The sequence below is a fragment of the Chiloscyllium punctatum genome, chromosome 44 (genome assembly GCF_047496795.1).
Source record: "Chiloscyllium punctatum isolate Juve2018m chromosome 44, sChiPun1.3, whole genome shotgun sequence".
Lineage (NCBI taxonomy): Eukaryota > Metazoa > Chordata > Chondrichthyes > Orectolobiformes > Hemiscylliidae > Chiloscyllium > Chiloscyllium punctatum.
In genome coordinates, this window is record NC_092782.1 from 7,739,405 (window position 1) to 7,762,819 (window position 23,415).

The window sequence follows — 23,415 nt, forward strand, 5'->3', positions numbered from 1 at the left end:
GTCTCTTTGATGCCTGTGTGTGCTGATGTAAATTGACTTCAGTTCAAGCAGCATCTGGATTCAAAGTTCTCATCCTTGTTCTCATGACACTGACATTACCACAAATGGCTCCATGGCACAGATATAATGAAGTCCGAGTGATCACCAAAAGCATCCTGAGTAATGCATTAAATACATGGGCATATCAGTGGTATCTTGCAATCTAGCCCTGCCTGATGCCAGCAGCCTAATTTTCCTCAGTATGGATCTTTCCACCTTCTCCTCTGATACCCACCTCTGATCAACCATATTGGACATTTACTGTATATACTCGAGTAATAGTTGATCTCATGTAAAAGTTGAGCCTCTACTTTGTTGACAAATAACCTGGAACTTTCCATATATCTCATGCAAAGATCAACCCTAGTTCTTCACAGATAACAGATCAACGTCAATGAGTCAGTGTGCCAGCCGCCACATCCTGCTCCAATTTCCAGTCTGCCGGTTCTTCCAGTCCGCTCCTGGTCTCCCAATCCGCTGGCTGTTGTGCGCCGCTCCAGGTTTTCAGAATTATCATGATTCATTCTTTTATCCTTTATTCATTTAGAGATCAATTGGGCTTCTGCTAGTGATATGGTATGAATTTTGACAAGCATGAATTCCAACCCCTCAAATTTAGCATCCATTCAATAGTCGACCCTGTAAATTAACCTTGTAAAGTAGCCAAAAGATTTGACTATTATTCGATAGATACAGGAACTATTTTTGATGAATGTTGTATGGTGACAAAAAGAAACAATCCCTGCAGTATTTTGTTTGCAACAATTACCAAGAAGTTGTACAAGGGCTGAAGATTCAATGTGTAGCAACAGCCCCTTTAAATTAAATTATCGATTTTAAGAATTCCAGCTATGTATTATTCCTTAATCCCACTGGCAGCACACACTGCTTAAGTAGCCTCAACTGGCACTGGAAATTTGTTAGGAATTGTTAATGAAACAGAAATCAGGAAATCCTGTGAAATCAGATGAGTACAATGTCACTAAGAACCACACTCAATGCTCCCAGGTCCCACTGCTCTGGCACTGGTACCGGAAAATGTACTCTACTAATATTTTATGGAAACCAGATCAAGATTTATTTTCTTCATGTGATACTCATAATCCTTATTGGCACGTTGCCATTTTGCACATCTGTGGAGTATTTGGAGATTCCACAAATTATTCTACATTTCCAAATAAAATCGTTCAGTTGTATGCTCGTGGGATTAAATTCAAGTTTCTAATTTTTCACCTATTTTATATGGTAAAACGTTTTCTGCAAAATCAGTTTATCATGTTGCAGTGCAATATGTGCAGTTCTTCATCTCCTCCTGATGTCGGACTGTGTAATGGCCTTTTTTCTCTTGTTGTGACTTGCTACAGTTTATGCTGAAGTGTTCTCAGCATAGAGCTTCAAGCGACAGGAGGACAAAATAAGAATTTTGGTTCAGAGCCGATCACACCGCTAGCACATTATCTTCCAGTTCCTGTAGATATTGATGGACTTCACAGGCCTCAAAAATACTTCCAAAAATGGGAGTTGTCTAATACGCCAAGTAGAAGAATAAAATGGCAGTGTGGGTGGTCACCATTTTGAAATGTCATTGATGTCTGACACAAACAATGGGCATGTGGTGCAGGTCAGGCAGCATCCGAGGAGCAGGAGCATCGACGTTTCGGGCAAAAGCTGAAATCATTGATGAAGCCGAAAAGCTTCATCATTCCTGATGAAGGGCTTTTGCCTGCAAACGTCGATTGTCCTACTCCTCGGATGCTGTCTGACCTGCCGTGCTTTTCCAGCACCACACTCTGGTCTCCAGCATCTGCAGTCCTCACTTTCTACAAACAATGGGCATGCCTTGAATCCAGTACACTTTGGCAACACACCTACTTGATCCCCATAAGAGAAGATATAAATGTTTGAGATTTGAGATGAGGTTGTTTTCTAAGGAGGAAATGTCAAACAGGTCAAGCCTGCATCCATTGGAGTTTAGAGTCAAAAAGTGTGTTGCTGGAAAAGCACAGCAGGTCAGGCAATCCTGTGTTTCTTCCATTGAAATGACAATCTTATTGAGACGTACAAGATCCTGGGATGACTTGTGGATATTAAAAGGGTGTTCTAGGAGGGATGAAAACCAGGGAATGCAGTTTACAAGTAAGGAGTATTCCCTTTAAGGTGGAGATGAGAAGGATTATTTTTCTCTGAAGATTGAATGTTTTTGGAAGTCTTTTGTTCAGACAGTGGTGGAGGCAGGGTCATTGAATATTTTTAAGGCAGAGCTTGATAGATTCTTAACCAACAAAGGAATCAGAGATTATTGGAGGTAAGCAGAGGTGCAATGGAAGACATAATCAAGTCAACTGTTGAAGGGTGGATCAGGCTGAAGGGGCCAAATGGTCTATTCCTGCCCCTAAATTGTCTATTCATACTCATAAATAAAACATCAATTATTAGGAAGAAGTATTGAGACTGGAAACTAATGCAACTATGGCACTTTGTAGCCGGAAAGGAATATATGCAATAACATGGTTTTTGGGGCTGAGAAGGTGAAGTGTCTTACATGCAGGCTGCACTTAATGCACCATGATTTATGATGCTAATTTTATGGCCCAAAATGCTGACGTTGGACCTCAAGCCTAAATTCCAGATATGCTGTGGTGTCTGAAATGCTAACTAATGAACTTATAATTTCTGAGAGCCATAATTTTGTCTATTCTTATTGTCCTATTGTCTGACCCTATACAGACAGCAAGCGTAGCTAAAGTGATTTACAAAATACCATGCAAGGACTGTAACAAACACTTTGTTGGACAAACAGGCAGAAAACTAGCCACCTCTAGCCACCAGGATGCATGAACACTGACTAGCCATAAAAAGACATGACCCTCTCTCACTAGGATCCTTACGTACAGATGAGGAAGCACACCACTTCAACTGGGACAACACATCCATCCTAGGACAAGCCAATCAAAAAGACACATGAGAATTCCTAGAAGCATGGCATCCCAACCAGAACTCTATCAACAAACACATTGACTTGGATCCGATTTACCACCCCCTGAGAAAAAGACCAGGAAATGATGTCACCAACCCAAAGAAACCTAAACATATAAATAGAAAGCAGAGATTATCAGCAGTGCTTTGCCTGAGGCCCACTGAAGATGTTACCTAGCAGGGTGACGAGACATCTGGAAATAAACCTTCCAGCTCAGCGAGTAAACCTACATTGAAAACCTCAACCTGAGCTACAGACCTTCTCAAAACTCATTTGTCTAGTCAACAATGTTTGTGACAGAGTGGACTTGATCAAAACAAAAAAAGGGGTCAGGGCATTTGAAAATGTGAAGTACTTTTGGGCTGCCCTCCTCGGTCAGGAATGTGCTTGGATGCAACAAATCGTTATAACTGATAGCTTCACCTTCCAGTGAGTGTTACCACTACTAGCTAATATTTCCCGGAACATCTTTCCAAACAACTGTAGCATCCCAGGCAGCTACAGTTTGAGCATATACTACACAGTAACATCAGCTGTAGCCCTGCAAGGATGTATATTCAGGCCCCTACTGTACTCACTGTACACTCTCAACTGTGTGGACAAATGTCATACAATTGCCATCTGCAAGTTCGCTGATGACACCGCCCTTGTAGGCCAGATATCAAACAACGACAGGTCAGAATACAGAAAGGATACATACTGCTTGGTGTTGTAGTGCAAAGATAGCAATCTCTCTCTCTCAATGTCAGTAAAATTAAAGAACTGATCATTGACTTCAGGAAGAAATGAAGAGGACGCGTCCCCATCTAAATCAATGGAGCTGAGGTAGAGGGAGTCGAGAGCGTTAAGTTCCTGGGAGTGACGATCACCAACGACCTATCTTGGTCCTCCCATGTAGGTGTGATGGTCAAGAAGGCACAGCAATGCCTCTTCTTCCTCAGGAGGCTAAGAAGTTTGACATGTCCATAAGGACCCTCACCACCTTTCATACATGCACCATAGAATACATTCTGTCTGCCTGTACAATGGCTCGGTGTGGCAACTGCTCTGTCCAAGATCTTAAGAAACTGTAGAAGGATGTGTGCACAGCCCAAACCATCAGGAATGCCAACCTCTGATCCATGGACTGCTCTTACACTCCTTCTGTGAGGCAGCCAACATTATCAAAGACCCCTCTCAACCCAGTAATACTCTCTTCTAATCATCTCCAGGCAGAAGATACAGAAACTTAAACACACATACCAACAGGTTCAAGAACAGCTTCTTCCTGGCTGTTATTAGACTGCTGAATGGGCCCCTGTAATTTCAAATCTAATGTTGGTCTGGCTTTTGCTCACCTCCTGTGCAGCTGCAACCTTGTATTCCTCGCTCTGTCTGAACACCCTATGGTCTGGATATCCTTGTATAATCTGCCTGTGCTGCATGCAAAACAGAACTTTTCACTGTACTGAGGTAGATGTGACAACAATAAATCAAATCAACTCAAATCTATAGAACAAAACCCAAGAGCCCCATCAGATCCATGCCATTTATTATGTTTCACTAGAGCCTTCTCCATCTCCTTATCCTCAATACCTATTAACTTTATCTTATATTCAGTTTTTTTCTAATTTCTATCTAACTACCCTTAACACATCAATGCAATTTGTCTCAACTACTCGGTTTGTTGGGGAGCTCATGATTTACTAGTTTATCTTCTATTTATGAACTCTAGTCTTGTGTCCCCTACAATAGGAAACGTCATCTCTATGCCTTCCTATCAATGCTGCTTGGATCAGTAATGAAGTCATGGAATGTCAGCCTGAATCCATCAAAAATCCCAATACACGCAGTTGAATGGTGACCTGCAGCAGGTGTAACAGGTTTCAATTCGGGTGCTTTCCCAAGATCACAGGAAATGGTTTACTGTATGTGTTCAGCTATTTTCGGGCCTCCTGACAATAGTGGATAGTTCCACTGACCCCAGCAGGAGAAAAAAAACCATCAAAGCAATGTTTATGAGGTGTATTTAGGGCACTTTCATTATAAGGTATTGAAATGTGTCAGCTCTTAGAAGGGAAGTTGTGGAAAAGCAGTGCAACCCTAGTTCAGTGTGATTTTCATGCCTTGCCCAACAGTAAATTCAGTCAAAATTAAGGCATTTGGATCCCTACTGAACAGGCAGGTAAAGCATTAGTTCGGGTGATTAAATTGTTTGCGATGAAGTTAGTAGATCTAACAATGCCATAGAATTTTCTAATGCCTTCGAAATAGTATACTGTCTTAGTCTGTTCATTCCCGTGTTCCACAATGCTACTTGAGTGGAGTGATCCCCTTGATTGGAATCACTAAGACATAGAACATCCATTCAAAGATGTTTCTCATCTGTTAGCTCTGGCAGACAGGCAATGCATCCAATGTATCTCAGTGAGATTCTATAAGTGTATTTGAACGGTTATGACTATAGCACACATCCTGGTGCTTTGCTGGCAGTGATGTCACATGTACTTGACTGTGTGACCTGAGAGTGCACTCCCTACAGTTGTGTTGGCAGCAAACATAGCTGCTCTTTAAAACACTGGGTCTCTTTTTAGGTTACGGAAATCCTTTCTCCTGATTTGTTACGTTATGTCTCACAGTCAGTATGTCAGTATACCTTTTAAGAGACAAATGCATGAAACCATGACTATGTCAGCGCATGTGACTCGAAGCTGTAATGGTCTTGTACTCCATCTTACCTCAGATCACATGGATCATGACATTATATTGGAAGCATATTCCTCTGTTTAAACTAATATCTTAATATTGGCCCAGAAACTTTTATGAGCTCAGGATTGTAAGGTTGTATGAACCCAAGGATACTAAGATTTGTGCATAATAATCAGTTATAAGTGTATTTTAGGTTCTGCAATCTCTCAACATCTGTGCCCAGTTCTTTATGGTACAGGACATAACATAAGCCTCACTGCATCAGGTAAAATACCCTGCTGGAAGCAAAGTCATACCATTGGCTTGATAATATATTTTGCTGCGCTCACTGGAACCCTTAAAGCAGAAAATAATGCCTGGGTCCAGGCTTGATAATGATCCTTTAGTTAGTTCAAGCTCAGAGGCAAGTAATTGATGTTCCATCCTAACTGTGCAACTTTCTATCACTATACAAATGGAGGAAAGTGATTTCAACATATGCCACTGGAGAAGAGGCCAGTTATGGTCTGTATAACTATTCAACTCAAGAGCATTAAAAAGCTTGATTTCTGCATTAAACCTGTGTTTTTGTTTCCTGAATCCTAACCATAATTAATCAATCATTGTCTGAACACAACCTGTGCTTCTTCCTCAGCATTACAGTAATAAGCCACTCTGTAAATGTATTTGTCTTGGAAACTTGTAATGCTGGTGTTCAGGTGATGGTCTCGGACAGTTTCTATGAATGCCTTGGGTCCTCTGGCTGTTTGAAAAGTAAAGATGGGACAAAGTTCCCTCTAATCTTTAATGACTTGGCTTATTCCACTGCATGGTCCCTTTAAGATGACCTCATTGCCATATATGGAGGCATCCTAAAGAACCTTTGCTCATGTGCTGCTTGTCTACCCTCTCTGTAGCACATTCTTGTTGCTGCACACCCTTGTAGTTTGACAGGGAATGTGGGATTCGATATTATAGACTGTATTCTCCAGTGTTATATGCCATATGCTCAGAGGCTATCAGAATCATTGCATGAGGAGGTTAAAGGACCCACTTTGCAAGCCTATCTGACTTTCCCCTCATTAAAATTCTGGGTCAAAACAAAATACTATTTTACACAATGGTCTAATTCATGTTGCATAAAGCTTGGTATTGGATGTTCCACATCATAAACTCTACCCTAGGTGTAGATTAACATGCGTATTCATTGAGTACAGTGTTTTTCTTAGATGCACTGAATGTAATGGTATAACTTTATGCAACTTATAGAGTACATGATTAATGGATGGTAAGTGGTTTAATACAGCACACAGCAATTAGTCTCTGCATCAGTTGAATCTCCACAATCACATTATCTTTTCATGTCTCTTGCATAAATATTTCCTCATATTCTTTCTACTTATTTTTTACTGTGCCCTGTGGTTATGTACCAGTTTTGTTTTTTAAACAAAGGGGCAGTGTGCTTTGAGACAGAGTGATTTGACCCATGGAAATTCCTTCCTGTAGTAAATTCTTTTTTTCCATTGCGGCATGTGTAATGTTATTTGCATTATCTTGCTACAGTATGTCATTTTTCCACCCTCACTTGTTTCGGATTTGCTAACATTTTGTGTGACCTGATGGAGGTCTCTTAACTTTAAGAACCAATTTGATTGACAAGACATAGAACTGCTCACTTGTGAGATTTTTTTTTCACTGTGCCAACCTTGAGTACAAAATCAGACTTTTTTTTCTTGATGCTGAGAATCTCAATTTTCCAACCTTACCATATTTTCCCAACTGACTCACCACTGGCTACAACAAATAGGTTCTGGGACGATTCAGCTCATTGTGAGATATAACACTGTCACTGAAGTATGTGGTCACTGGGCATTTTTTAAATTCAACTACATTAATAATCATTTCTACTTGGAAACTGTTAGATTTTGAATGGATATCATACCAATCTACTTATGATCTGCCTATTGGTTTTGCGACATCACTAATAAAATGGGATTGTCAGGCACTAAATTTCTAATCTGCATCTCACCTTAACTAACAACTAAAATAACATTAACAAATTTTCCTTAGTTCAATTACTTGAGAAAAATGGTGATTTGGTGCAGTTTGTAAACAGGTAGATTCACAAAAACATGATTTGAAACTCTCATTGCTATAAACCTTCTCTTCTTATGCTGGAAACTATTGAATAATCATATTAGTAGCACATGGCAAACAGAGGAAATCTTCCTGCTGTGTTTAGGATGTCATAACTGCATGACAACAAGAGAAAATCCTTGTCCATAATTTGTAAAACATACTACTGGGATTCAATATCAAGATTATGTGGTCAGAGCAACATAGTTGAAGATGTTGCAACTCAGAATCATTGAGAATACAATAGCATAGATTACATTGCAGCGTGGCATTCAAGTGGTCGAGAGTTTGAAACTGCTTTAAGAATTTAAATCGGCAGGCAATCTGTGGTAAAAATCAGGAAGTTCAGTAAATACACAGGCCCATCAGAACAACTCAGATCATCCAGGTTTGCAGTCTTTTTTAGCATGTGAACTTGGAAGCTGAAGTGAGTCACTCTCTGGGACTAAACAAAGTAGGAGGTTGGGAACATGAGTTACTAGTCAGTAATGCTGAATTCTATTACTGCCAATGTGCTCAGTGGCCAGCTGATAGGTTTGCTTAAAACGTTAGCAATAGCTTACAAACTAACTATGCAAGAATAAGGCATAAAAATAATTAAGTGGGTGAAGAGTTTCTTTCATTTTTCACCATTTCTGAATTTTGTTGTCTGTCTCTGTCACTGCCTTTCCTTAGTAAATCCCTTATCCTTTTGTTCTTGAGCTGCCTCATTATTGGATTCTTGAAATGATCCCTGTCGTAATCTGCTTCTGTCTCATTCTGGCTTTTGAAGAATATATCTAAGCAGTCAACTCATTCACTGCCTTTTCATTATAGTCTTCAGGGCATTCTTGATTCCAACTTCTACCTGTTACTCCCTTCAAATGAATTATTGGATTCACAGAAGTTACAGCATAGGAGACTGTTGGGCCCATTTGTGCCAGTACGGGCATTTCTACTCTTACTCACTTTCCTCGGGGCTCCTCCTTTATCAATACTTATCTTAATCATTGCCTTGATTAATAGCTTTCTGGGTTTGTAAAACATGAGATATTGAATCAAACTGTACAGTGCCCAATATTTAATTCCATTGCCTGTATTGAACCGAACGTTAATTTCTCTGCAAAACCAGTGGCCAAACCAATATTGTCCATTCCACACCACAGTGTGAGACAAATTCCTACCCAGTTATGATTTAATACCATGTGTGTGGGGAAAAAAATTCTTCTGTCTCCTCTTTCTATCCTTCTCATGGTAACTTTGTGTACTTCTTTGTTACCAAGTTACCCAGACTCTGGGAACAGTGTTGCTCTTGAGCCTCTCAAATATTTCAATCAGTTTGAAAAGATTTGATTTTTCCCTCTGTTTGACTTCTCACAAACTACCATCAGTATTCAAGTGAAAAAAATCTAAATCTTGAGCATTTCTTCATAGCTGTAACCTCATCAGGTCAGGCGCATCCATGGAGAGAGTGCAAGCTAATGTCTTGAGTCTGGATGACTCTTCATCAGCTCTGAAACGTTAGCTTGCTCTCTTTCCATGAATGCTGTCTAACCCACTGTGATTTTCAACATCCAGCATCTGCAGTAATTTGCTCCTGTAATCTCAACATCCTGGTACACTTCTAGCAAATCTTCTCTGTACGTTTTCCATGGATCCAACATCCAATCTTTATTCTGAAGTGCACATCTGTTCATTGGGGTAATTATGACTTGCTGTTAATGTAAAGTACGCAACATTGATTGAGTTTTGCATGGATCCTACTAACTGAGTGATAGTGTGAAAGGGAAGATGGGTACAATTTTCCCTAATCCTGGACTACAGCCAGAGACTCACTTAGAGTTGATATCATTAATGTATTGTCTGAGATCCTTTGCTCATTTATATCAATACTATTCTGGAATCAGTCATTCAGAATCTGCCATTTTGTTCTCCATATGCTGAGGGCAAGGTAAGTAATATACTGGAAGTTGACAAGGTCTCCATGTGAACAGGAAAACTGGAAAAATAAAATGCCAGATACCTTGGGAACAACAACAATGAATTCCAGTGACCATTATAAAATCACATAGAACCGCTGTAAATCATTGAACTGAAAGCATGTAAACCGAAGCAAATTATTTGCATGTATGGTTAAAGAACCATTTTACCCTTCTATTGTTCATTTATTCAAGGATTTGTTTTCCCCAAGCCTCAGGCATTTCCCTGTAGGTAATTGTTCAGTGATTGCAGTAGTTTAATTGCTAGAAATGATATATTGAGAAAAATTTATATCAAATTGGCATGACTGGAAAGCCGCTATTCAAATGTTGCAAACACCAGATTTTGCCAATAAATTCAGATTGAAGAATTGGCTTGTAAAATATTAGCGGGTGAATCCTTGATGTATTGTACAACATGTTTCCTCATAATTGAAGCTACTCACCACATTTTTATTACAATGGTAGGTGGAGGATTGTAAGAATTCAGTGAACATACAGAATGGTGTTTCAAAGGAAGGGCACGACAATACTAGTATAGCTACTGGAAGGCTAAGAGGCAATTTAATAGAACTCTACATGAAAGAATATTTTCTCTAGTCGGCGAGGAAAGGGCAGTACTGGGAGGTCACAGATATAAAATTGTCAGAATTAGGGAGGTTAAAGATTAGGAGACAGTGTCTTTAATCAAAAGTGTGTTGGAATGCAGAATACTTTGAAAGTTATTCGAAAGATTATTGCATCTCTGAAGGGAAGGGGAGGTAAATGTTTGTGGGTAGAAATTTAGATATTTTAGCCCTTTACTGATCCCTTCAAATTACAATACGTCAATTGCAGTCAGACTGTACTGGTAGGTCATTAATACAGGAAGAAATGTCTTGGACAGCATGCTTTGTTCAAAGTACAATCCCTTTTATCATTTTACCTCTATTCCTTTGACCTCTATTCTTCGAGGTAGCCCCATAATTACAGGGAACGTTCTGGTGTGGTTCCATTGTGAACAGTGCAGGATGTAACTTCAGACTGGCTTGAAACACCTGTGGAGCTGACTGCCTCTAATATGCAATTATTCTGGTACTGCCTGTCTCTGAGAAATTATTGTCATTGTTCCAAAATAAGGCAGTTCTTTTTGTTTCCCTAAACGCTGTAGCCTCAGAAGGAGAAAAGCTCTATAGTGTCTCATCAATAAAAAGGACAATGTTTTAAGATAACACCAAAATTAGAAAAAAATAGATCTACAACCTAAAAAATATTAGAAGATGTAGTTAGTAAGGATTTCAAAAAGAAAGGCCATCCTTGATCAGGGTTACTGAATTCTTTAAGTATCTGGCAGAAAGGATAGCTAATAAGTAATGAAGTAAATGTGATACATTTGGATTTTCAAAAGGCCTTTGATAAGGTGCCACATAGTAGTCTCATGACTAGGGCTAGATTTGTGGAATCTGGGACAGTAAGCTGGCTGTACATTGGAAAAATGGAGAGAATGGTTAGAGATGGTTATGCAGACTTGCAAAAGGTGCAAAGTGATGTTAACACATGGATTAATATTGGGAATACTATTCTTCATCACTCATTATAAATGATCTGGGTTAGGGAATAAGTTTGCAGATGTGGGATGCAGATAACACAACAGAGGAGGATGGTGACCAGATACAGGAAGATATGAGCAACCTAGCAAAATGGGTATGCAATTGGCAAATTAACTTTATTATAGGTAGGTGTAAGGTAATACATTTAAATAGGACTCATATTCCTTGGAAAGTAAGTGTCTAAATGAGCTAGAAGGACAAGGGGATCTGGGTTACAAAGACATGAGGCACTAAAAATAGGTGAGGAGGTAAGTAAGGCTATAGGAGAAAGATCCGTCTCGACTCAGAATTACATACGACATGTCGCTTGGGAGAGGGATGGAGTGTAGAGCAATGATATAATGACTTCAGTTTTGCAATCTTTAAATTAGAGGAAACTTGTTTTAAAATAATGAATATAGGGATATGTTAAGTGCTTGTCTAAAATAGTCATGTAATTTTTAGGCTTGTGTCCTTTATAAGCTCAGTTTCTTTCCTCTAGCACTTTGGGGAAGTAGATACCCAGACATTGTTCCCTGACGGAAGTAGAGGGCACCTTGTGCAGGCTAAGATTCTCTCAGTGGGTCTTCCCTCTGTGTTGTTATCAGATGATGCTTCATACCCAAGCTCCAAATAGGAGAATCTACCATCAATTACACTGTAACTGCTTACAGCCTTATGATTTTCAAATTAACCTCTGATTTGCAGTGGCTATGTGTTGTTCTGACCTCCGTTCTTTGTGGGAAAGTGGTGGAGCAGGAGACAGCCTTAATTGAGCAAAACGTGTCCATGAATTTCACTTGCTTATACAGCAGCATTTCCTGAAATATGTAGTGTGTGTTAGTGAACCGTCTCTTATTAACCTTGTTCTTAAACATAGAATCCTTACACTAGCTTTCAGAGCAATGCTCCTTCATCAGATGGTAGTGGATTGTGTCCTCCACTACCACCTGATGAAGGAGTGACACTCCAAAAGCTAGTGTGCTTCAATTAAACCTGTCGGACTATAACCTGGTGTTGTGTGATTTTTAACTTTATTACCTAGCCATTAACTCTACTGCTCTCTGTGACAATGGAACCAGACTGTTCACCACCTTGATGTTGCATCCACCAAATTTTGTTAAAGAGGCTGCTATGAAAGCACTATATAATCGCATGTTGTTGTTGTTATTGTTACTGAGATCAGGTTCCAACCATGTTTCTGTACCATCATTATGAGTGGTTACCTCCACCTCTATAACTTTGCCTATGCCTGCCCCTGTCTCAGCTCTTCTGCTTGTTAAACCTGCCTTTGCCACCTTTCAGATCTGACTGCTCCAGTGTGGCTGGTGTCTTATCTTCCACCCTCCACAAATTTAAGCTATTCCTTAACGCTCCTTCCCAGATTCCAACACACATGAGGTTCTGTCCACCTGTTACTTCTGTACTTACTGACATACATGGGCTCCTGGCTGGCCAAAACTCCAATTTCAAAATTCTTCTCATTTCTAAACTTTTCCAGGGCCTTGCTACCTTCAGACTTCTGTAACCTTTTACAGCGATGTATTCTTCTGAGATATCAATATCCTTCAAACCTGGCTACTTGTATGTCCACATTAAATTCTCCATTGCTGGTCATGCCTGCAGTTGCCTTGTTTCCAAGTTCTGGAATATTATGTCTGAACCACTCTGCCTTTCTATAAGTCCCTGTCTTGTTCTCTCCTCTATGATGCCACTAAAAAAGCCTATTCTTTAACTAAGCTTTTAATTATCTACCTTAATATCTCCTTATGCATCAAATCCTATTATTTTTGTTACCTTAGATAGTTGGTCTTGTGTTGACAAGAGTATCTATCAGGTCGGATGAGATAGGGTTAACAACATTTAACCTTGAACTAACTTTTATTTGCAAACAAACTAACAGTAACCTCAAACAGTGTCCTCAACTTGCCATGAGGCTGTAAGAGAGGAAACTCCTAAGATGAGAAATTGCTTCACCTCCTGTGAATGATATACAATTGTATTTGCATAAACACAATAACCTTTTATGTGATAGCCCTTAGCTCCACTATTACCATAGCTAATAAATGAAAATTAGATAGAAGATAGAATTCTTTAATGTCCCCAGAAACTTTTTTCCATTACATAAAGGAATGTCCAGGAGTTAACCTTCAATAGCTTGTCAATTTTGGAGGGAAGCCCTTTTGTAGAAAGTAACAGTTGAAATGTATGGCATAGTGTTTGCAAATATGGGAAGAAAATCTGATAGGGAGTTGACCAAGGATTGGATGTTAGTTGTAAATTGATATTGCAAAAGACGACATAAACAGCTTGAGTCTTAACATTTCTAGAAGCTCTAGGAATTGAGAGTTAGTTGCTAGGACACAGCTGCAGACTATCTGACTTTAAAAGATCCTTCAGCGTGAAACTGGTCTTCACAAACAGCAGAGAATGGGCTGTAGTAAAGCAGCAGATGATATCTCCCCAGGCTCTATCTATCTTCCATTGATGTTCACAGCACAATCGTTTGAATTCTTTTTAGAAACTCAATTCTTAGTCTCACTGCCATTTAAGCTTGGTTTGAAATTAAAATTCTTGGTGATATTTTTCAAATAAATAGAAAATAAAAACTGGGCATGCAATGAAAAATCCACTTCCATTTTGCTGCGGTCTTGAGACAAGTTCCAGCATGTGTCTGTGTGTGTTTACATTTTGACCAAAATTTGTATATTCATTTTAAAGATATTGGAATTTGGGGCAAAGAGTTGGTTGACAGTAAAGAACCATCCAAATTAGTCAGGTAGAGTCTGTTTGTTTTCCAGCTGCCATTAAGATGGATTTGGTCACATTGATGAAAGCAGTGGGGGTCTTGCCAGCAGCTGACAATTCCACATGAACACTAACTTACCTCCTTTCTGGAAGCCCTGCTGCATTAAGATCCTAGCACTTAACTGGACAGCAGCAAGCCCTCCCTCCAATGTGGAAGCCCCAGCTGCCAAGAGCTGTTGCCAATCCGGAGGCTGGCAGACCCTCTTTGCTCAGCAGCATCACTGGGGAGTTGGTGGCTGCTGACAGCACTACACTGACTCAAAACCTAAGATGGATTGAGGTTGAGGTGAGGGTAGCAGGAGGGGAAATCGTGTGATGGGACTCATGGGATGGACGTGGTGGGACCAAGGATGGGAGAGCAGGGATGTGGGGAGAGGATGTCTCACTGTGCCCCCTCCCTCATTTCCTGATGCTGAGTACCTTGATCAGTCACTGAGTCTATTTAAATGTATGGGAACACCTGACTAGTCTTAAGCTACCTTAACCAGTTTTATCAGGCTTCCTACATGGCAGTGGAGACCCTTAAGTGGGGTTGGTGGTCAACTTAACAGCTTCAATTGCTGGAAAGCCCACACATGGGCTACTGCGTGCTGCCTTTGGAAGCAGGAGTTATAGACCAGGTAGTCAAATGGTGAATTTGAACAGGAACTCTTCATTAACGTTGCTCACACCTCCACAACCAGATCTAGACTGGACTCAAGCTCCACCCCTCCGAGCCACTGGACCAGTTCTCTTAAAGGGGCAGCACCCCAACTACATACATAAGTCACCACACCATAGACTCAACTGGAGCAGGGATGGGTGAACACAGCATGTTCCCCAACCAACACACTGTGCCCAATTAAATGGTCCACGGGGAAGGTGTATTAAATTCAGCCTATTGATAACCAATAGTGGGAGTATGTGCAATGAAACCGAGGAATTAAACGAGCTGGAGCAGCATAGACTTAGCAGATGCACTTCTGGACTCCAACAGTTATGCTATGAGGAGAGGTTGTATAACCAGGATTGTGTTCTCTGGAATTGAGAAGGTTAAATGGTGATTTAATCAGCTTTTTCAAGATGTTAAGGAGGGAAAAGAAAGGCTAAATGTAAGATTATGGCTATAGGTTCAGGTTGATAGGCTGAGAATTTGAGCTGTATCTTTCAGATATCAAATTAGTAAACACATGTACATACAAAGGTTGGCAAAGATTTTAAACAGTCTTCTGCAAATGTCATAAATAAAAACAGAAGTTGCTGGAAAAGTTCAGCAAGTCTGGCAGCATCTGTGCAGAGAAATCAAGAGTTAACATTTCAGATCCGGTGACCCTTCCTCAGAAATGAAATGTTAACTCTGATTTCTCTTCACAGATGCCACTAGACCTGCGGTTATTTTAGTTTTAATTTTTTTTACCTGACACTCCTGTTTATTTTTTTTCTTTTTTCTTTTTAAAATTTTTTAAAACCCCCACACTACTGCCTAATTGCGGTAGTATCGGTTTTGATTCTGCAAATGTCGGTTGTTTGCAGAGTGATTGTTAGCATTAAGTGTGATATTGATAGATTATTATCAGCTGAAGAATACTGGGGCAAAGGCTAATATCTGGAAGTTACTCACAGATGGCCTAAATCTCATTAAATAGCAAAGGAGACTGAAGGCTGTACTGGATCTTCCTCTTCCTGTTTTCTAGAGTTGGCAAGCTCCACATCAGATATGTGTTCTTGATTGGCAGCACTTCACATTGAGAGTAGGAATTCATGAAACTTTAATCAGCAAACTGCATTAGGTGCACATGCTGTTAAGTAAAAATTCTCATAATATAACTTAAAAATATGGGCCCTGTTTCGACTGTAGAAAAACTTATTGGCACTTAGTGAGGTTTTAAAAATATGTAAGTCCCAATGATGGGAGTATTCCTAGACAGTCTGAGGCTGACTGGGTACTTTTTTTCTGTTTGGGGCCTCATTTTGCTGTTAGTAAAGTATTCACATTTCATTGATTTTTAAAGCAGGGACTTTTTAAAATATAGAACAAGGCAGTCACTAGCCAAAGTTTTGACACAGTTGGAAATATTTTCAGTTTCATTTTTGAACTGTATGCAGTGATTCTGTTGCAGTTCTAATGGTTCAAAACACAGCTGTAAAACAAATTGTGCATGTAATGTGGTGTCAGCCATGATTATTTAGTCCTAAACATCAGAGATCACACCAGTTCTAATGTGTAGCTAAACCCACACATCTGTACCCACTGTCAATAAAAAAAACAGCAATAACTTGCATTGATGTAGTGCCTTTAACATAGTAAAGCGACCCATGGTCCGGGGACAAAATTCGACATACTTTTTTGACAGAGTCAGTGGATGGTTGAAAGAAGGAGGTTTTAGGCAGCTTCGAAGAGGTCTAGAGAGGGAAGTACAGAGCTTATGACCAAGCCAGCTGAAGGCATGGCTGCTATTACATTAAAAGCAAAATACTGTGGCGACTGAAAATTTTGAATAAAAACAGAAGGGGCTGGGCAACTCAGCAGATCTGGCAGCTTCTGCGGGAGAGAAACAGCATTAATATTTTCAGTCCAGTATTCCTCTTCTTTGAAACTGACTGCTCATTTACCTGTGATGGTGTGGAGAAAAATAAGGCTATGTGAGCACCCTTCCTCTGTCATCAATATCCCAGTCTCTGCTGGAGTGTGTGTTTCATTCATAAAGGCGATAATTAATGGAACCTATTTGGTAAGGAGCAAGTTCCATTCGACCGTTGTAAGATACAAAACACTGGACGCACTGCATCATCTGCTCTCCTGCCCCATTAGGAATGTTGATATTGTTGAGAATTGCATGGGATTTATTTTTATACTCCAATATTCATATATTTTTAATGCAGTTCAGGCGGTTTTTGTGAACACTTGATGATCAGAAGATATGAGCAGAATTAGTCCATTCAGCCCATTGAGTCTGCTCCGCCACTCGATCATGGCTGATATGTTTTGCAATCCCATTCTCCTGCCTTCTCAGTGTAAATCTTGATCTCTTTTACTGATCAAGGATGTATATATCTCTGCCTTAACTGCTGTCAATGACTTGGCCTCCACAACTTCCACAGATTCCCTTTGGCTGAAGAAAGTCCTCCATATCTCAGTTCTAAGGCTGTGCCTTTGGCTTTAAGTCTCTCCTGCCAGTGGAAATGACACTATCCATGCACACACTATCCAGGCCTCTCAGTATTCTTTACTTTTCAATGAGATCTACCCTTATCTTCCTAAACGCTATCAAATACAGACACAGAGGCCTCAACCCCTCCTCATATGACAAGTCCTTCATCCCCGGGATCATTCTTGTAATCCTCTGCTGGACTCCCTCCAATGCCAGCACATTCTTTTTGAGAAACAAGGCCCAAAGTTGCTCACAACATTCTAAATGTGGTTTGACCAGAGCCTTATACAGTCTCAGCAGTCCATTCCTGCTCCTGTATTCTAGCCCTCTTGAAATTAATGCTAACATTGCATTTGCCTTCCTAACTGTCAACTGAACCTGCCTGTTAGCCTTAAGAGAATGATGAACTTGGATCCAAGTCCCTTTGTGCTATGACTTCTGAAGTCACTTCCTGTTAAAAGTGTCTATGCCTCTATTCTTCCTACCAAAGTGCATAACGTCACACATTCCCATAATATATCCTACCTCTTTCACACAATCTCTTAGCTTATCCAAGTCCACCTGCAGCGTCCCTGCTTCATCAACCTGTCTGTCCACCAATCCTTGTGTCATGTGCAAACTTAGCAACAATGCCCTCAGTTTCTTCAACCAGATCATTAATGTATAATGTGAATAACTGTGGTCCCATCACTGGTTGCCATCCTGAAAAAGACCCCTTTATCCCTACACACTGCCTTCTGGCAGTCAGCCAACCCTGTATCCATAAAACATTTATGTATCTCCTTTTCATATTGCTCATTATCATTCCAAAGCATTTGATGCTCAGCTCATCCAAGATTCAAGGATTTTGATTTGTTCAAGTCTAATAGTTACCAGCAGTTAAACCTTGGATCTACCTGGGATATTCCTTTTGATTTCTTCCTCTTATGTTTCCTGGAGAGAGAAAAGATTGAAAGAAATTATGAGAGTGTGGATGAATAGGATTAGAGCTGGTGGGTATGATAATCCATTTATTGCTCCCAAAATGTCATCTGTAATTGGGATTAGTTAATCAAGAATCATGGGCCATGTGTTGCAGTGAATGGAACACAAATCAGGATATCAGAGCTATAGTCCCAGAATTTTCTGTTGATTTTGTATTGGGTTTCCACCTTCAGTGCGCAAACTCTAAAAATAGCAGCATATTTATCTAGTTTTCCATAATGCACATATGGTAGGTAAGGCTCTATGTCAGGAACAGGCACTGAGGAAACCAGCACTTGAAAATTTTTCATCTACTTCTCAAAGCTACATCTAAACTTGTATATTAAGACATATTTCTAATCATTTATCTTTTCATTGATACATTTTACCAACTGTTACTGGAGATGGCACCATGAACTTTCATCATCCTGTATCTGAGCCAGCAGTTCAAGTCGTAATGTTCACACTGTTCACAAATTGCAGAATTATTATTGGGCAGAAGGAGGCCATTCAGCCTATCATGTCTGCCCAAGCTCTCTGTGTACTTTGACTGAGTGTTGAGCTACAGCCTTTTCCCATTCCCTTGCATGTTGTTTCCATTTAAGTGATCGTCCAATTGAAAGCCTCAATTGAACCTGCCCCCATCACACTTATAGTGTCATAGAATCCCCACAATGTGGAAACAGGTCATTTGGCCCAACAAGTCCACACTGACCCTCCAAAGAGCAACCACCCAGGCCAACTCTCCCAACCTAGTACTCTACATTTACCCCTGACTAATGCATCTAATCCACACATCCCTGAACACTATGGACAATTTAGCATGGCCAATTCACTTAACCTGCACGTCTTTTGATTGTGGGAGGAAACCGGAGCACTCTGAGGAAACCCACACAGACATGCAGTGTATTCCAAACCCAGGCTGTTTGCTGTGTGAAAATTGTTTCCTTTTCTTATCCTCATGATTGCTTCTTTTGGGAAACACTTTAAAACTGCTTTCAATCTATTTACAAGTGGCAAGAGTCTATCCCTAAATACTCTGTCCAGCTCCTGTCAAATTTCCTCTCGTCCTTCTCCACTTCAAGGAAAACAGACCAAACTGCCCGTTTATCCCCAGAGTTTCTCATCACATTCTGGAAGCCTCTTTTACAATTTCTTCAATGCCTTCATGAACTAGTGGCACCCACTCATGTCTTTCAGGAAAGGGAACTGCCATCCTTACCTGGTCTGGCCTACGTGTGCCTCCAGACCCACAGCAATGTGGTTGACTTTTACCTGATCTCTGGGCAATTAGGGATGGGCAAGGACTGCTGGCCTAGCCAGTGACATCCTCATCCTGGCAAAAAATAAAAAAAACAGCTGAGCTCTAACCAATGACCAAGAAAGGACGATCATAACCTCCCAACTCTTATAGTCTGTGCCTCTACTTTTGAAGCCTGGAATACTATCTACATTACTAGCTTCTCTCTCTACCTGTTCTGCCACCTATGTCCATATATTCCTGAATGTCTCTCCTCCTGCCAACCTTGATAATCATACCCTTTTGTATTACACTCTCATGCTATGTTCTTTGTATTGAGGTCTTATCACCTCACTTCTCCATGTTAATCTTTATCTGCCACCTATCCACTCACTCCACCAACATGTCAATGTCTTTATGAACTTCCCCATTGTCCTTCTCACAGTTTACAGTTCTCGTGAGGTTCATGTTGTCCACACAATGTTGAAACTGTGCCCCCTGTCCAGATTTAGCCAAAATGTTAAGCTGATATTTGAGGCTTGGAGGCCGCTTCCTCCAAGCTCGCTTCTCTTAACCGATTGGCAAGTATACACTGAACACGCTGGCAACAATCTGACAGCCAGCGGTTTCAGAACCTTAACGGACCCTGCTGGCCGAAATGGGCAGGACTGAGGTAGGTTGAGAACCACCAGGGAGGCTCGATTTGCCAGAATGGAGGGCAAAATGAGCTCATTTGGCCCACCCAGTCTGCATTAACCTTCCAAAGAGCATCCCACCCTATCCCTGTAACCCCGCATTTTCCGTAGCTAGCCAGCCAAGTCTGTACATCGGTGGATGCCCTGGGGCCAATTTAGCACAGGCAGTCCATCAAACCTACACAGTATCCTCAGAGGCACAACTTAAATGAGATCTTCAGAGAAGTCGAGCTGGTGTGGATCAGATGGGGAAGCCCTTCTGGCACCTGCCTTTAATCTATAATGGCAGCCTTCCTGCTAGCAGTTGGCTCCTCAGGGCAATGGATCCTCGAATGCTCTTGGGTCCTCAGCTTCTGGCAGGATGGGTGCCTCCAAAAATGCCAGACTGACCAAGCTGTTAACCATCTGTCCTAATATCTCTCTGTGCTTGCTGTCTCAACTTTGTGTTTGATGCCTCTACAAAGCCCCTTAGGACACTTTACTATGTTAGTGACATTATATAAATGCAAGTTGTTTTTGTAAAGACCAACAGGATTGGAACACAAAATATTTGAGAATGTCGAACATTTCTTCTCACAGAAAATAGTTTGACTTTAAAGGCTGAAAGAGAAGAGGCAGCTCTACAGCAGTAATTCAACCAAATTGCTCAGGGTGAGGGGTGGGGGGGGGGGCTTCTATTACAGGCAATACCATAATCATGTGACCCAGATCCAACCACAGAACCTAATTGCAGCCTCTCCTCAAAATGATGAGGGAGCCTCAGGAGAGCTGTAGATGAACACTGTATGTCTGCATATGATTCGATAGGCCAGGAGAAAGGCCAGGCATTTAAATCAGTTGAATGATTCACTTGTGTGGCTCGGGCGACAGTTTTAAAAAGAACGAAATCCAGCCAAAGCCTACAGGAATCTGTTCTTTCAATAATGGCCAGCAGAACACATAGCAAGCAGAACTGGTCAGCTTTCTCAAAGTAAGTACCCGTTTAAAGAGTTTCTGGTTTTGTAATATTGAGCTTTATGCAAACACCAGGGAATCAGCAGGAACTTGGTCTTCAGTGAATAAAGCAGCCAATGTTCTGTCGTGCATTTACCTACCCACCCCCCACCCAGTTACTTTTTCCTTAAAATGGACAGATTAGTATGCTAGGCTTCAGCTCGTCCTGTTGTATTGTTCCACCTTCCAACAAAGGCAGCACATGACAAAGTCTTTCTTGTACACTGTTGCCATTAATCCACTGAGGGCTTTCAATACGTGTGCTGCTCACTTTGATCGGCACCACTGGGCTGTAAGAAAGCAGGATTACAAACAACAGAGCAGTGGTTGAGGTCAGCGAATCTAGTCATGTTGAAGATTCACTTGGTGCCTTCTTCACTAGAGAGCTCTGCTCATTTACATGCCTGCTGATTTGTTTCCAGACAGCAGCCCTCTTGTTGGCATAGGTGGACTGGAGTTGAAAATCATTCAGGAAGTTAAAGACACGTACACAGACACAAGTCATTGTTTACCTTGGCATTTCCCAATTTATCAGGTAAAATTAAACAGAGTGAAATAACTAGGGCACATATGAGACTACGTTAGAGGAAGATTCTTAAGAGCAAGTGACACAGCTCCTTGTTGACTTCACATGTTAGGTCAAATTTTAAATCTTGGCACAAATGCCATCTTTGTTATGAGCTAATCATACACTTATTACAGGAAAAAAGATGGTTTGTGCTCCCATCACAGATTGAGCGTGCCTCATTTGGAATGTGTACTTCACGTCTGTCATTTTCCACCCACCAAGGGGATGAAAGATTATTGAGATATTCAAGGTTAAGATCAGATGAGCTTTGGTTTTACTGAATGACTGATCAGGATTAAAGGGCCGAATGGCCTCCTCTTGTTAATTGCTTATATGTTCACTCATTCTTTGCAACTCCAAAAACTAAGAAATGGTGACATTGTACTAACAGCCTACTGCTTAACTACAAGCTGCACCCAGAGGCTTGGAGGCCTGATACACTCCTCTCCTTACTGATCTGACCGAACACAATTTTCAGTTGTAGGCAGTGCAGACACACATTTCCCAAGGTGGTAATGTCCTCTTTAGGTATCAGACCAGGCTTTTTTAATATCACTGGAGCTTGTTCTGTGATTTTAACCTTGGGCGAAGAACAAACAGTCATATTTCCTTCAAGTCAAACCTGTCAAAAGTCGAATCCAGGGCCAGAAACGTTCGTTTTCAGGCTGGGAGGCATTACAGTCATCCTCTGGACCCCACAAGAAAGCCTCAAGGTTCTGATCACCTTTGAGCTACCCACCAAATCCCACCATTTACTTAGCCCATTGTGGACCATTTCTGTAGGCCTCCAGTGTTGGCTTCTTGCTGCCCACTGACTAATCCTTGATTTCGCTAGAATTGTTTTCAATGGAGTGGTTAAGCTTGTAAGGCAATGGCTTCTGGGGCCTCAATATGTGAGTTTGTCATTTGCATAAATTAAAATTGGGTTTTTGTTTGCAGCCAGTCAAACTGCAATTTGAAGGTTAGCTTATCAGGCAATGAGCTTTAGAAACTTGCAACTAGTGCTCTCACGTGTATATAACAAATTACCTGCAATGTCAAACCAAATTCACAACCTCACTCCGAAAAGCAACCAGAAATGCTACTGTGTGAATGTTTTTCTAAGGTCAGGATGAAGCCAAGCTGTCAACACTGAACAGAATGTGGTTTCCTCTGCATCAACCTTGCACTATCTGACCTAGGCCTGTTGGATCTGGAAAGCAACAAAAGAGCACTATCTATCATTTGAGAATAACAGCAATGTAGTACAGGAGCAACTTACATTTATCTTATGCTTTTGTGTAGTAAAGCATGCTCAGAGAAGGAACTGATACTGATTACATGATAAGAAGGCAATACACAGCTGGTAAGTTTTAAGAAGCATTGTAAAAGAGAAGTTGAGATATTTGGGGTAGATTCCAGAGCTTGCCATCCAAGCAGCTGCAAACTGGGTTGCCAGTGGATACAAAGGCAATTGGGATGTGCAAGAGAGACTTGGAGGGAAAGAGCCTGATTCTGAAATGTATTTATCATGCTACTTTTAATCCAGTTGTTCACGATTGTTCAGGATACAAGATCAGAAACATTTCATAGCTCCTGTTAATAGAAATAACTTTGGAAATCCAGCACACTGAAAATTATGGGTGGTACTTAATGCAAGTGACTGGTGTCCTTCTCAATGAGAGGCAATGAG

At 40.7% G+C, this 23,415-nt stretch overlaps 1 protein-coding gene across 5 annotated transcripts in view; it reads left to right on the forward strand.

Annotated features, from left to right (window-relative positions):
• LOC140466695 (non-muscle caldesmon-like) overlaps positions 1-23,415 on the forward strand; it is a 212,816-nt gene that overhangs the window by 95,840 nt on the left and 93,561 nt on the right. Inside the window, exon 1 of one of the 5 annotated variants that reach the window (XM_072562168.1) lies at positions 20,991-21,152. The exons of the other annotated variants lie outside the window; for them this stretch is intronic. Coding sequence (XP_072418269.1) covers positions 21,106-21,152 — 47 coding nt within the window. The 5' untranslated portion in view covers positions 20,991-21,105. Of the gene's footprint in view, positions 1-20,990; positions 21,153-23,415 lie in introns of those variants that run through there. 5 annotated transcript variants of the gene reach the window in all.